At 39.3% G+C, this 15767-nt stretch overlaps 1 protein-coding gene across 2 annotated transcripts in view; it reads left to right on the top strand.

Moving 5' to 3' along the window:
• LOC117406015 (trafficking protein particle complex subunit 10-like) overlaps window positions 1–15767 on the top strand; it is a 168556-nt gene that overhangs the window by 66447 nt on the left and 86342 nt on the right. For both annotated transcript variants that reach the window (XM_059029751.1, XM_034009655.3), the window contains exons 5-6: window positions 2954–3149; window positions 3736–3847. In XM_059029751.1, the coding sequence (XP_058885734.1) occupies window positions 2954–3149; window positions 3736–3847 (308 nt within the window). The remainder of the gene's footprint in view (window positions 1–2953; window positions 3150–3735; window positions 3848–15767) is intronic.

Below are 15767 nucleotides of genomic sequence, written 5' to 3'. Positions count from 1 at the left end.
CCACTTTCTGACATTACACAAGTCAAGTCAAGTTTGTGTGCATACCACATTCTGACAACATACCACTTTCTAACACTACTGGCTCTGTAACCCAGAACACAGCTTCAAAGTGAAAAACAACATCCACAAACTTGAACTTAAAGTTTATCTATAAACTTTAGGTAAATTCAAACCGTATTCTAATTCCAAAAGAAAAGAAGATAGTGACAGACAAGTTGAAAAAGGAATGCAAATACAATAATCTAGCTAGAAAAAATACATTGAAAATATTTTTTTTGCATTTTAATTATGTTATTTATACATTTTTCCTGATGGATATCAGACAACATCTGTTAGGTAAACTATTGCCCCACTACTACCACTACCTGAATGACAATTAATTTGCGTTTGTTTCAAGGACTTGTGACTTGTAATCGGACCCCGATAACTCGGACTCGGACTCAGACATGGACACGGACTCGAGGTTTGAGGACTCGACTACAGTATATACACACACAGTGCACCCCCTTTATAATGTCAGAGCCATAGAGACTGTGCTGTTTGTGTTCCGCCTTATAATGAGAATACTAGTGTTAGTGGAATGTCATTATGGGGCAAATGGGAGCCATGACCGTACCGACTTATAACGTAATAACAGGAGGTTTACTTGTCTTTTTGTAGTTGAACAAGCAAACAAAAACTGAAATTTAACTTTAAACACTTCAAATTCTTGTTTATTGCGTTCCAAATAACAGTCACAACAGAAAATATGTAATATATGCAAACTATATAAAAAACACTACACAACATTTCCAGCAAGTTGGGCACTGTTTAAGCAAGGCATTTCAGAATGACGTGCTTGCCTTTTTACTGCCCCATGAGATTCTGACTCGCTCTAAAGTCCAAAGTATCAACAGTCCAAAGCACCTTTGACCATTGTTCCATAGTCCAATTTCTGTGTTCTTGTGCATATTTTAGCCTTTCAGTTGGTCCCCTTTCTGAAAAGAGGTATTCTTACTGCAACACATCCTTTAAGTCATGATTTCAAGAGTGACCTGTTGATTTGATGGACAACGACACTTGTGCCTTCTGCCAGTTCTGTTGTCAGTTCAATGCTTGTCTTCTTTCTATTCCTATTTCTATTATATCAAATATTGCTCATCCTTGTTAGACAGCTTTTTGTGGCTTCCAGTCCTGGGTTTGTCAATTACAGATGATGTTTCTCTTTACTTGTTGATTATGCTTTGGATACCACACCTTGAAAATTGAGTGATGCGAGCTATTTCACTCAATGTTTTTCTTTCTTTTTGCAAGTCAAGGTTGTTAAAATAGTAGAAAACACTAGTGGAGTAAGTTGTTGATGCTGATAATGCATCAGAGTAGAAAAATGCAACATCTAAGACTTTTGCACAGCAATGTGCATATATATATATATATATATATATATATATATATATATATATATATATATATATATATATATATATATACACAGAACATTTCTAAGACTTTTATATATATATATATATATTTTTTTTTTTACAATAGAACGTCAGTTAGTTCAGCATGCACAGTAAATCCAAGGTGAACTTCTGGGTTTTGTAAAGTTTTTGTTTCAGATATCTTTGTTAGGTTAAAACTGATTCATAAAATCTGTTTCGATTTTTTTCTGTTTAAATCTAAAAATACATTTGACCACCTGAAGATTAGTTCTCTCCTTTCTCGGCATTGGTACTTTGATACTAATTCTGAGTCTGTATACGCATCAAGCGAATTTGACTGGTCCCTAAATACTCTTTTCTTTCCGATTTATCTACCATATTGACGGCCAGCTAGTTTTATGAGCAGCGTGGGATATCCTAAAACAGGACTGGCGATGAAAATTGTTACTTGCGGTTACTGTCTGGCTTCAGTCTGTCTGCCTGGTTGGTTGGTTTCAGTGAAGATCGGCAATGTCGCAGCCTGCAAAAGGTTTATGAAACCCAAATTTTAATCTGCGAGATGCCGGCAATTCAGCACAAATCTCTTTTTATGAAATTTTCTGTGTGAAAGTAGTATGTTTGTTACTTCCACCTCCACCTGCACACATTGGTCCCTACTTAAAGGAAGCCACTGCCCTACCTTCACCATCCACTAGGGACCAATCTGTGCAGGTGGAGGCAGACAGATGACACCAGAGGTAGAATAAAGTGCTATCATGTATGTTTGTTTATTTTAACACACTCGATGCACAGTTCCAAAAGTAAGAAAAATAATACTTTCACTCAAAAAATATAAACAATAACCCTTGCCGTGATAGGCACTAACTAAACAATGAACTTCCCCACCCAATGAGGAGTCCCGTCACCATTTTGTTTGAGGAAAATAAGAAAGCACTCAGACAGACCTTTTTCCAAAAGTCTCCTGAAAACAATCACCTCCTCAAACATTCAGTCTTCTCCTAAAACTCCCTCTCCCCAAACAAAGGATTCGGCTCTCCTTTTATAGCATGTGCCCTCTGATTTAGATTTTACCCCATCCCTGCCAAACAAATTCAAAATATATCATTTGTATTCAACCAGTTTCAACAAAAACTTTCTACCCGTGCAGGGCTTCTGCCGTCTCACAATATTATTATTATTATTATTATTATTATTATTATTATTATTATTATTATTATTTATTTCTTAGCAGACGCCCTTATCCAGGGCGACTTACAATTGTTACAACATATCACATTATTTCACATTTTACAGATATCACATTATTTTTACATACAATTACCCATTTATACAGTTGGGTTATTACTGGAGCAATCTAGGTAAAGTACCTTGCTCAAGGGTACAGCAGCAGTAACATTGAAATGTTAGTTATATCAGGGTGTTCACAATAATAGGGTTTGGCAATTTGCTGCATCAGAATAATGAAGAAATGCTCATTCACAAAGTTAATTGAACTTAATTTACCCCCTATTTTATGTTTTAATCTTCCATAGATGTGTGGTTCTATCTGATCCTTTGAAAGACTCTTCCCGCTCTCAGGAATCCTGGAGTGCATTCCTAACAAAACTCAGGACGCTGCTACTCATGTCCTTTACTAAGAACCTGGGCAAATTTGAAGATGACATGCGAACACTGCGGGAAAAACGGACTGAGCCAGGCTGGAGCTTCTGTGAATACTTCATGGTCCAGGTGCAACATCCATTTTCCAGTAGTCCCACTGTTGCTTAATATATTTACACAAAACACATTTTTTGAATGGATTAAATTTGTTTTAATCGTAAAGCTCTAGCAATAAACAAATTAGTGTCAGGTAGTAGCAGTTAACCAAGGAGTTAAACTGTATTGTGTTACATTTGTTTTTTTTTTTTAAGAGAACCCTTTCATCACCTCATGCTGATGGGCATATAGTGAAGGTGCCAGTACACTTACACAGTTAGTGTATTCTAAAGAAGTACTCATCCAATTGTGTTGAAATTGTGTATATACACGTTGCATAGGTCCAGATCTTTAGGATATCAGAATTTAGGGTGCACTCTTTTGCAGTAAATGTAGCTTCTGACTGGAAATGATATTTGATAAAAGTTATTCCACTTGTTGGGAATGTAGGTCTTAGTGAAATACTTCATGGTTCTGACTTGGTTTGCCAGCGCAGTCTTCATAACCAATGTATATCGGTCAGTGTGACACCATTTTACTGAGTATGCTCCTAATGTACCTGATGGCTATCTGTGGGTTAAATAAGCAAATATTTTGTTTGGATATTTCTTTTTTTAAGGAAGAGCTAGCGTTTGTGTTTGAGATGCTGCAACAATTTGAAGATGCCCTGGTGCAGTATGATGAATTGGATGCTCTGTTTACACAATACGTCGTTAATTTTGGTGCTGGAGGTAATGTTCTGTTTTCTACATTGCTTTTTGATCAAATGAAAAATGAACAAATTAACAAATTAATAAAGTACATATACAAAATAATTCCAGTAAATCTTATCTGATATGCATTACCTTAACTTCATTGCTCTCACATTTTCCTAGATGAAAGAAGCATGATTATGTTCATTGTGTTGTGATTTTTAATGGAATTTTTCTATAGCCTTTATAACAATAAAATTGAATGTAAAGCACTTTTTTACCAAAGCTTTATTTCCCGGGAATGGAAGTTCACACTTCTGAAAGTTCGAGTCCTATTCTAAGTGTTTGTTATTTATTTTCTTTAAAAAAGAACCTTCCTGGCCCTAGATACATTGCATTTACCAGTCACTGGTTTTCTTATGACTGACATATTTTAAATTGACATAATTCCTTCATATGATTTTATGAAGTTGACCAGAAGTACAGCAATGATGTATCAAGATTCTTCCCCAACAACTTAAAAAAAGTACCATTCAATTTTTTTTATTTCACCTTCAGCATAATGTGTGGCTTTTTCATATAGGAAAATCTGAGACCAAGACATTTGAGTAATATATATGTTCGGTAAGATTGATTGAAATTATTTTGTTAGCACCATGTACTTTAATTGATAACTGTAAAATATGTTACATAATCATATTTATAATTATACACAGTATATTATGTCTTTTGGGAAAAACCATTGCTCATTTGAATTTTCCCTTTTGTAAATGATATAGTGTCTAATAAAGCAGTAACTCTTTCTTATAGAGCTTGGAACAAAACAGTACTTTTTTTAAATGTCATCTTTCCTACTGTCTCTGGACTATAGGCTCTGGACTATTTGTCAAGTAGATAGGTACCACAATAGAACATCAGATAAGTCTGAAATGTACATTACTTAACAATAACAAATAATGTGCTGGTTTTATCTGATGAAAAATGTTGCCAATTGTTTGTAATTAATAGTTTTTATATATAAATGAAATTTCAATGACGGTTTTATGCATTGTAACCTGGCAAGTAAACATCACACAGTTCATGGCTGGCTTCCACTGCCAGTGTTTTTTTTTTGTGTGTCCATCCTGCTTCAATTTCTTAAACAGTCATCCTGTAGGCATTACAACGGAGATTATACATTTTACAAATGAAATCGTAACATATCCAGAGACACACATTAATTATGTAACTATAAGTAAAGTGATAAAGAAAGGTAAAGCCACATATGTCCTCCCCTGCGGAAAAGAAGATGATTCACCGTTCCAGGTGATCGGCAGATGAAAAAGATCTGGGCAGCTGTTTGCCACCATGGAACTGTACTCTGTGAATTACTGTGGGAACATTCGGCGCCACCTGCCCTGCCTGTTCCCTTGGGGCCCCATGGGGCTGTGAATGCAGATTGGCCACAGGAAGACATCACCGCCTCTGAGGAGGAGGACGAACAGGAGCTGGCGTATTAAAACTTAGTCTGTCTTTCACAGAGAATAGATCTCAGTATTATGCTTTGTGAGTTCTACCTCTGATGTTTTATACCAGGAGTTCCCTTTCAAGATAGCCACGCTATCTTCATGCTGTTTTGGTGACAGCTTTTAGCATCACCATTGCAAAGGCATTTTAGTCCATTCTAACAAGCAGGCTTCCCTAAGTCTTGTGTGTGGTACTGACTGAGTGATTTTGCCAGTGGCTTTTACAGGTGGACATCCCTGTACATTGCCACCCACTGTGACTGCGAATCGGTGGACCCGTAACAAACTGGGACCAAGGTTACAGCACCGATAACTGTACCGACCCGGTGCTAAAGCCACTGAACCAGTACTGAACCGACCCTGTACTGATCCGGTGTGAAAGTCACTGCACTGGTACCGAACCGACCCGGTGCTAAAGCCACTGAACCAGTACTGAACCGACCCTGTACTGATCCGGTGTGAAAGTCACTGCACTGGTACCGAACCGACCCGGTGCTAAAGTTACCGAACCGACACGGTAACAACCCAACCTGGTGCTAAAGTTACCGAACCACCCAGTACCGATCAGGTACCATACCAGTACTGACCCAGTGCTAAAGTCACCAAACCGTCCCTGTACCGCCCCTGTACCAACCCGGTGCTAAAGTCACGGAACCAGTACTGAACCAACACGGTACCCACCGAGTGCTAAAGTCACCGACCCAGTCCTATGCATTGCCAAATCCACAGAACCGGTCTGGTGTTAACCAGGTTCCGAACCAGTACTGCACTGGTCCCGAACTAGTACCAACCCAGTGTTAAATACACCAAACCGGTACCAAACTGACCCGGTACCTTCACAGCTTCTGTGAGTTTTGTGTCATTTTCTCCAAGCGCACGTCCCTTCTGCTCAGCGCTCTTCCCTTATCACCCTCTCTTAGAGAGGTGACTGCATCCTCACCCCATGGCTCTGCACCAAGGGAGAGCGGACGATGCACCCAGGAAAGTAGCCCAGGCAGGAAACCGTCCTCACGGTCTTGCTTATGCTTCTCGAGCTCTGCTTCTCCTTCCCATCCCCCGGAAGAGGAAGAAGAGTCGCTGTTCCAGGTGATCGGCTGACTCAAAGAAGTTGGAAAACATGTGAGCACCTGTTACCCACCAAGGAACTGTTCTCTCGGAATTATTGTGGGAACATTCAATGCCATCTGCCCATGAGGCTGCGAACACAGTTTGGCCAAAGGAGGACATACTGTCCAAACTACAACAGAGTCCTAGTAGCCTACCAGTCCTATTTGCTGTGGTCCCTCTCCTCTGAGAATCACATGCCCTAACCACAACAGCTGGTTAAGCTGTGCCTGGTTAACAAAAATCTGCTCTGTGTGTCCAAGCTTAACAGACTGTAGGTAGAAACCTGGCTATGCTGGTAGTTGCACGTAGGTAGCTTTGGCTTTCCCAGGCACATGTGCCGGACGGGGACAAAGCACCGCCCCAATGACTTCAGGACATATGTTGGTCCCGTGGTGAACGAGATGCTGCAGCGCTCTCACCGCATGCGGGAATCCACTGAGGAGCTGGTTCACCTGCTTCCCAAGTGACCACCTCCAGTACGTGAACCAGCAGCAAACTGGCACCCTAGGCCCCAGCAGTAGTTCATAACAGGCCCAGCGGCTGCTCGCCACGGAGACTTTAATAGGTTCCTCCACCCTGCGTACAGACAGAAGCCGCAGGCTAAGCAGCAGCCCTAAGAATTTGCTGCCATTGACCCAGGGCCCCTTCCCAGGGAGCCATCTGGACTATTGGCTCCAGTGCACCACAGTCATCTGGGTGTTTATTACCGCTCAGACCAGTTATTCGCGTCAGTTCAAGCACGGTCCCCCTCCCTTTTCGGGGCATGACTGCAACATCAGTCACGGACCCATAGGACACCGCTGTGGTGTCTCAGGAGGTAGCAGCCCCAGGCCCCAGCAGCCTCAGGGACCAAACAGCTGGCTGTGCCTGCTATTCGTATGATACACCGCATCCAGTTGGAGGAAGGGTTCTACTCCAGGTACTTCCTGGTGCCCAAGTGGGATGGTGGCTTCAGACCAATCCTCGACCTCAGACAGGTCAACCTGTATCTGAACCGGAGGAGGTTCAAAATGTTAACGATGCAACAGCTGTTGCAGTCAATCAGGCCAGGTGATTGATACACCACTGTGATGTAGAAAGTACAATTTATATTTGCTTAAATGAAAATATACCTATTGAATCTTTATTTCTAAGGCAACTCTGACAAGAGATCTGGATAAACTCATTGATTACCAGAGCCATGTGTAAGCTAAATCCTCTGCTGTGTTGGTCAGCCAGACTTAAGTGGATTATAAACTGCTTTAAAATAAATTTCTGTGCTGTGAAGATCAGCTAAGCTTGACTTTGCTAAAAGCCATTTAGATTGTTATCAGAATTGTGACAAACTTCAAACAAAGTGTTTCACACTTGTTACAATAAAATCCTAGTGATGACACGTTGTGACTCAGAATGTGTAGTCAATAAGAGATCTGATCAAAAATAGAGTAATACTGCCATCTAGTGGACGATGGAGATGGTTCAGTTGGGAATTAAATTAACATTGTTTTAAATGGTGATTTATGTTAACTGTTATAAAAACAGTTTTCTTGTGAAATCTTAAATTTACCAACATAGAAAATATAGTGTATTAAAAGCCTTACTTAAATCACTAAAATTAAGTCATTTATGGTTCTGGAAATTGAATAAAATCGAATTAATTCATTAGAATGATAATTATGTGACTTGTAGGATATAAGAACATAAGAACATAAGAAAGTGTACAAACGAGAGGAGGCCATTCAGACCATCTTGCTCGTTTGGTTGTTAGTAGCTTATTGATCCCAGAATCTCATCAAGCAGCGTCTTGAAGGAGCCCAGGGTGTCAGCTTCAACAACATGACTGGGGAATTGGTTCCAGACCCTCACAATTCTCTGTGTAAAAAAGTGCCTCCTATTTTCTGTTCTGAATGCCCCTTTATCTAATCTCCATTTGTGACCCCTGGTCCCCTGGGTCGACATTGTCTATACCTTTTAGGATTTTGAATGCTTGAATCAGATCACCGCGTAGTCTTCTTTATTCAAGACTGAATAGATTCAATTATTTTAGCATGTCTGCATGCCTTTTAAACCCGGGATAATTCTGGTTTCTATTCTTTGCACTCTTTCTAGAGCAGCAATATCCTTTTTATAACGAGGTGACCAGAACTGAACACAATATTCTAGGTGAGGTCTTACTAATGCATTGTACAGTTTTGACATTATTTCCCTTGATTTAAATTCAACACTTTTCACTATATAACTGAGAATTTTTTGACCTTTTTTATAGCTTCCCCACATTGTCTAGATCAATCTTTTCCAAAGTGGGGGTCGCGACCCAAATATGGGTCACGGCAAGGTTTCTGATGGGTCGCCAAACAATCTAAAAGATACGACGTTCAGTGCACACTGTTAAAATTTAGTTTCACTATACAACTTCTTATGCTTATATTGAAAATAAATATAATTTGCATGCAAATCTTTAGCAGTATGTAAACAATGTATTGTTTTATCACCAGTCTTCTGCTTTAAATATGAACCAAAAATAAAGTACAAGGTGACATTTTACATGCGGTTACTTGGGATTTTAAAAACAGTTGTTAAAATGGATGCAACACGAAAAATGTCAAACCCGACTTGCAGCTCAAAGAGAGAATGTTCGTTGAAGTGCCCCGCTCCCCCTAGGTTTGTCTGCCTCGTTGTTACAATATGTTAGTTTAATACAATTTTTTTTTTTTTTTTTACTAATAATTAACTTGATAAAAGCAAACATTTTAGCAACCTGTAAAACTAAAAACACCTGAATGCTTATATAGTGTAGTGTTGTTACAAATAAATTAAACATCACTTTCTGATTGGTTAAGAAGTATTTCAGTTAAAATACAGAATAGTGAATGATTTTGGGTCATGGGTTCATTATTCCTGTGTTCATTTGGGTCACCAATCAAAAAGTTTGGGAAACAGTGGTCTAGATGAAGACATTTCTGAGTCAACATAAACTCCTAGATCTTTTACATATTTTACTTCTTCAATTTCACTATCTCACATATGATATTTATAATGTACAGTACATTTATTATTGCATACGTGCAGTACCTTACACTTTTCTATGTTAAATGTCATTTGCCGTGTGTCTGTCCAGTTCTGAATGCTGTCTAGATCATTTTGAATGACCTTTGCTGCTGCTGCAGCTGTGTTTGCCACTCCTCCTATTTTTGTGTCATCAGCAAATTTAACAAGTTTGCTTACTATACCAGAACCAAAGTCATTAATGTAGATTAGGAAGAGCACAGGGCCTAATACTGATCCCTGTGGTACACCACTGGTTACCTCGCTCCATTTTGAGGTTTCTCCTCTAATCAGTACTTTCTGTTTTCTACATGTTAACCACTCCCTAATCCATGTGCATGCATTTCCTTGAATCCCTACTGTGTTCGGTTTGAGAATTAATCTTATAACACTTGATTATACACTGAAAACAAATTACTACAATCTAACACAATCTACTCTTATTTTTGTAACTTTAATAAATGAAGGTATTTACTTTCAACAAGATTTGTTTTTGTATGTTGAAACAAGCACTGATATATGAGTACATTGAATTGAATAAAAGTTGAATATCGTCTAAACCTTAAATCATATGCCGAATGAATCAATCATATTTATAGCCAGAATTCTATGATTACTGTAAAATATGCTGTATATTAATATGTTTAAAGTGTTTTGATTGCACTTGGATATGAATATAGTTTTGATGGTGATATAGAAGGATATTGTATTAAAACCCTAGGTCATTATAGTAAGGTATTGTTTATACATAACTAAAGGCATGTCTTGAAAAGGTATCCAAATACATGTTTACTTGTCTCGATATTAAGGATTTATGTTACAATTACTTTATCATTAAATTATCACCACACCACAGTGAACCTCAACGACACCTATTTCCACATGCCCTTAAACCAGTGCACAGGAAGTACCTGCGGTTCACCTTTAGGGGAACAGCGTACAAGTTCTCTGTCTTGCCATTTGGTCTTTAGCAGCTGGACCTTATGCTGAATCATGTGAAGAGCCAGCTCACGCCTTCCCAGGCAGCCTCCTATCTAGGAGTGTGCTTGGACTTTGGGTCCATGCTGGCCACTGTGTTGGACAGCAGATTACACAGAATAGCCGCCCGTTTGGAGCTCTTTCAGCTCAACAGAGCGCTCACGGTAGTGACGTTCCAGAAACTTGATGGCAGCAGCTTCCCAGACTCTTTCATTGGGTCTCCTGCGCATAAGAACATAAGAAAGTTTACAAACGAGAGGAGGCCATTCGGCCCATCGTTTGGTTGTTGGTAGCTTACTGATCCCAGAAACTCATCAAGCAGCTTTTTGAAGGATCTCAGGGTGTCAGCGTCAACAACATTACTGGGGAGTTGGTTCAAGACCCTCACAATCCTCTGTGTAAAAAAGTGCCTCCTATTTTCTGTTCTGAATTCCCCTTTATCTAATCTCCCCTGGTCCTTGTTTCTTTTTTCAGGTCAAAAAAGTCCCTTAGGTCGACATTGTCAAACCTTTTAGAATTTTGAATGCTTGAATCAGATCGGCGCGTAGTCTTCTTTGTTCAAGACTGAATAGAATCAATTATTTTAGCCTGTCTGCATACGACATGCCTTTTAAACCTGGAATAATTCTGGCCGCTCTTCTTTGCTTCGTTTCTAGAGCAGCAATATACTTTATGTAGCGAGGTGAGCAGAACTGAACACAGTATTCTAGATGATGTCTTACTAATGCATTGTAAAGTTTTAACATTACTTCCCTTGATTTAAATTCAACACTTTTCACAATATATCTGAGCATCTTGTTGGCCTTTTTTATAGCTTCCCCACATTGTCTAGATGAAGGCATTTCTGAGCCAACATAAACTCCTAGGTCTTTTTCATGTATTCCATCTTCAATTTCAGTATCTCCCATATGATATTTATAATGCACATTTTTATTGCCTTCGTTCAGTTCCTTACACTTTTCTCTATTAAATGTCATTTGCCATGTGTCTGCCCAGTTCTGACTGTTGTCTAGATCATTTTGAATGACCTTTGCTGCTGCAACAGTGTTTGCCACTTCTCCTATATTTGTGTCATCTGCAAATTTAACAAGTTTGCTTACTATACCAGAATCTAAGTCATTAATGCAGATTAGGAATAGCAGAGGACCTCCTACTTTCTGTTCTGAATGCCCCTTTATCTAATCTCCATTTGTGACCCCTGGTCCTTGTTTTTTTTTTCAGGTCAAAGATCAATAAGCTACTAACAACCAAACCAGTAAGATGGGCTGAATGGCCTCCTCTCGTTTGTAAACTTTCTTATGTTCTTATGTTCTAATACTGATCCCTGTGGTACACCACTGGTTACCTTGCTCCATTTTGAGGTTTCTCCTCTAATCAGTACTTTCTGTTTTCTAGATGTTAACCACTCCCTAATCCATGTGCATGCATTTCCTTGAATCCCTACTGTGTTCAGTTTGAGAATTTATCTTTTATGCAGGACTTTGTCAAAAGCTTTCTGGAAATCTAAATAAACCACGTCGTATTCTTTGCAATTATCCATTGTCGATGTTGCATCCTCAAAAAAATCAAGCAGGTTAGTTAGACATGATCTCCCTTTCCTAAAACTTGAGCCTGTGACGCAGTCGTGACCCTGCCCCCGAGGGGTGAAAAGGACTGTGCTCACAGATCTCAGCAGCATTTGTCCTTCAAGCCTATTGCAATCATATATGCAGCGACCTTGAAGGTTAATGGAAGAATTTTGCAGATTTTTTCAAGGCTCTTTTCTGAGATGGCATTATTACAAGCGGTAGAAGTCCATGTGCTTGAAGGGTAGTATTCTTTGTTTGGTTTTGTTTTTTCTTCCCTGCTGATGCATCTTAACCATGCAAATCACATAATTATGTTATTGTTTGGATCCAAACACCTCCTAAATGTGGTGTGTATACACACATCTCTAGCTGCTGTAGCAGAAAGGGCCATAGTAGCCGTGAATAGACATACATTTTGATGGGCATTGTGGCAATTGAGAAGGGCGCCGAGGCAATTGCTGCATGGACACCGTTAATTTCAAGCCCGGCATTTTATTGAAGTGCCCGCTTCATGATACAATGATCCTAAATATAAAATCGCTCAGTGAAATATTTCGCTGCACTGTACACTACCAACTGATTTGACAATCCTTTTGTGAAATGCATAAATGTGCGAAACGGGTCAGAAGCACAGTTGCCAAATCCGCTTATAATAAGCGGAATTGGGGTTATTTGGGCAAAAAGTCACGGGTTGGGTGATTGACGTGTATATGTACGTCATTAAATGTATATGTACGTCATTAAAATTTTAGAATCCTCCTATCCCCACCAGTTCAACTAAGAAAAACTAGAACTACTACTACAAAAAATATGGAATTTTTATAAACACCCCCACTCCCCTCCCTCTGAAATGGTGTGGGCTTGTTTGAAAGGCAGTGCCGTACTAAAATGTTACATAAACTCTGTAGAAATATTTCCAGAATTAATATAAGCAAATAGTAATAACAGACCACCTATATTAATTCTGCTAATAAGCACTGGGCAATTGTTTAGTGATTTTAATTATTTCATTTTTCTGGTAGAGTTTTCTGGTAGAGAGAAAATGTACAGGACTATGACAAGCAGGCTGTAGTGGTGATGTCAGACCAGAAAGGAGTACACAGACAGTAGTTATGAGTGAAACTGAGACGCTGCGGTGCTCAGTGTTTTATTGTAAAATAAAAGGTTTAGACAGAAAACAGGATACAGCACTTGAGGCCAAAATAAATAGACAAACAAAACGGATTAACACTAAACAAACAAACAGTGGTGAGTCTAAACAACTTATATTTACTTGATTTTACTTTTTATTTTCTCCTTCTCCACACCCGTTCTCCACTCACTGAACACACAACCCCGAGTGAGTAAAACGTGCATCTATATTTACTGTTGTGCCGGGATTCAATTACTAATTAATTATTCACTTGAATCCCAGCACGTGAACTAATTCTGTGCAACCCCGTGCTCACATATTAAATACTTTAAATGCACGTGAAGTGATAGTGAAATCCCCATGCCTAAATACAATTATACATTTTAAACACTCGTGCTCATTACCCACATTATATCCCGTGTACTAACTACAATACACCAACATTAACACACGCAACACACCCAAGGGCAGGGCACATTGCCACAAGGACACATAACGAAGCAAGTACCTAAGGAAAGTGTAAGCATTTTTTTTTTGTATGTATCACATAGGGCTGTTAATCACATTTAACTTCTGCGATTAACGCATACATTTTTTGGGAGAATCATTTTTTTAACGCACGTTAATCGCACGTGCTGTCTTGTCTCTCTTAGCATACCGTATAATTTCCTGCGGCACCATTTTTGTGCATGCCAGGATTGAATAAGTGTAGTCATCGTTTGAATATTAAATTAGTCACAGACTAATTTACTTCAGTAACCACATTTATTTTTAAACTATATTATTTTCAATTGTGGAGGATATATTTTCTGTTATATTCATGGAATACAAGATCATTTTCAGAACAAAGGAATCCAATTTTACACTGTCTCATGAATACATGTGTATATGTGTGGCTGCTTCTGAGGATGGTGTTTGTTTAGGGTGGTTTTTGGGAATGTACTGTCTGTCTGTAGTGTGTCTTTTTAGAAGGCTAGTGCTTATGTTTCTGTGCCGCTCTGCATGAAAATCTTGCATAATGGGGTTAAAACAGAGATTCATCCCAGTTGGTGACGTATTCGACTCTGGTACCTGCTTATTAATTTTCTATAGTGTTCAGAGCTGTGGTAGATTGAAGTGAATTTAGATAGCATGTAAACTGGATCAGCTGTAGACCTGCAGGACAGTATAAATTGGCAAACAGTGTCTTAGAACGTCATCTGTTCTAAGCGCCAGTCAGTTTAAGGGCCACACATCCAAGGGCAGTCTGAGCTGTGGCAGTCAGAGCGAGGACCTTTTCCAAATCTCTCCTAATGGTTACTAGAGGCCTAATTCCGACTCTGACACCTAATGTCTGGATTCCCTGGACAAAGCGTGCTCACTCTTTCTCATCTCCAAGAATGAACACTGGTAAGTACTTGCTTCAGATACCATCCCGAACTCTCTCTCCCCCTGTATTGCCTGCTACAAAATGTAAATTCTTCTTCCTAAATTGCCTTTTTCTGACTAACAAATCTCTGCTTCTCAACGAATTTATAACTGATGCTAATCTTGATCTTCTCTGTCTAGCAGAAACCTGGCACTCTGTAAATGATAGATTACATCTATCTACCCCAAATGGCTACTTGCTCTTTGACAAGCCACATCTCACTTGTAGAGGTGGGGGCACTGCTGTTATTGCTAACTCTGTGCTTGCCACCTCAACTCTCTCTTTCCCAGCCTTCTCTTCGTTTGAGCATCTCGCTATCAAGCTACCCTCTCCCATGTCCTTCACCCTTGCTGTTATCTATCGTCCACCAAAGAATAACTCTGCTTTTATTGCTGAGTTCTCGCAATTCCTCTCCCTAATCTGCACTTCAACTGACAAAATTCTACTCCTAGATGACTTCAACATCCATGTTGATTTGCCTTCTTCCTCTCTAGTGACCAACTTTGTCACACTCCTGGACTGTTTTGGACTCTCTCAATCTGTCAACGTCCCCACTCACAACCGTGGACACACCCTGGATCTGCTCATCACCAGGAGTCTTGATATCTCCAATCTCTCAGTCTCAGATATCTCTCTCTCTGCCAATATTAATCTTCCCGCACCTTCAGCTACTACTGATACTGTTATTTCCTTCCGTCCAAAAAATCTGCTCAATCCTACAATACTCTCAGAATGTGTCTCTTCTTCCGCTCTGACTGGCACTCTTCTGTCGATGATGCGGTGTCCCTACAACGCCACCCTTACTCAGATCATCGACACAGTTGCCCCGCTTACAACCAGAACAGTGAAGAAACATCGCATTTAATGTACTATGCCCTGTATTTATCTTGTAAATAGGTTTGTGATGGTTGTCCACTATGAAAGGCGCTATATAAAATAAAGATTGATTGATTGATTGAATCGTTCTAAACTATAAGTCTGTATGTTGCAGCGACAGCCAGCAAATAGCTGCATCTTAATAAAACAAGAAGTGGCAGGGACAGGCAGTGTGCCTCCCCTGGAACAACTGCACGTCCCTCTAGGTTCACAGTTCGACTTTTATTCTCTCTCATACTTCATTTTTTCTCTTGTCTAATTTCCAGTACTATAAATTATTGAGACACAAAAAATGATCAATAATATTGTGATAAACAATTATTGTTTCAACCCTACACTTTACTGAGTCCTGCTGTAAGTA

Source organism: Acipenser ruthenus, chromosome 9, assembly GCF_902713425.1.
Source record: "Acipenser ruthenus chromosome 9, fAciRut3.2 maternal haplotype, whole genome shotgun sequence".
Classification (NCBI taxonomy): Eukaryota; Metazoa; Chordata; class Actinopteri; order Acipenseriformes; family Acipenseridae; genus Acipenser; species Acipenser ruthenus.
The sequence above is the reverse complement of the archived record's forward strand: the minus strand, read 5'-3'. Positions and strand labels throughout refer to the sequence as shown.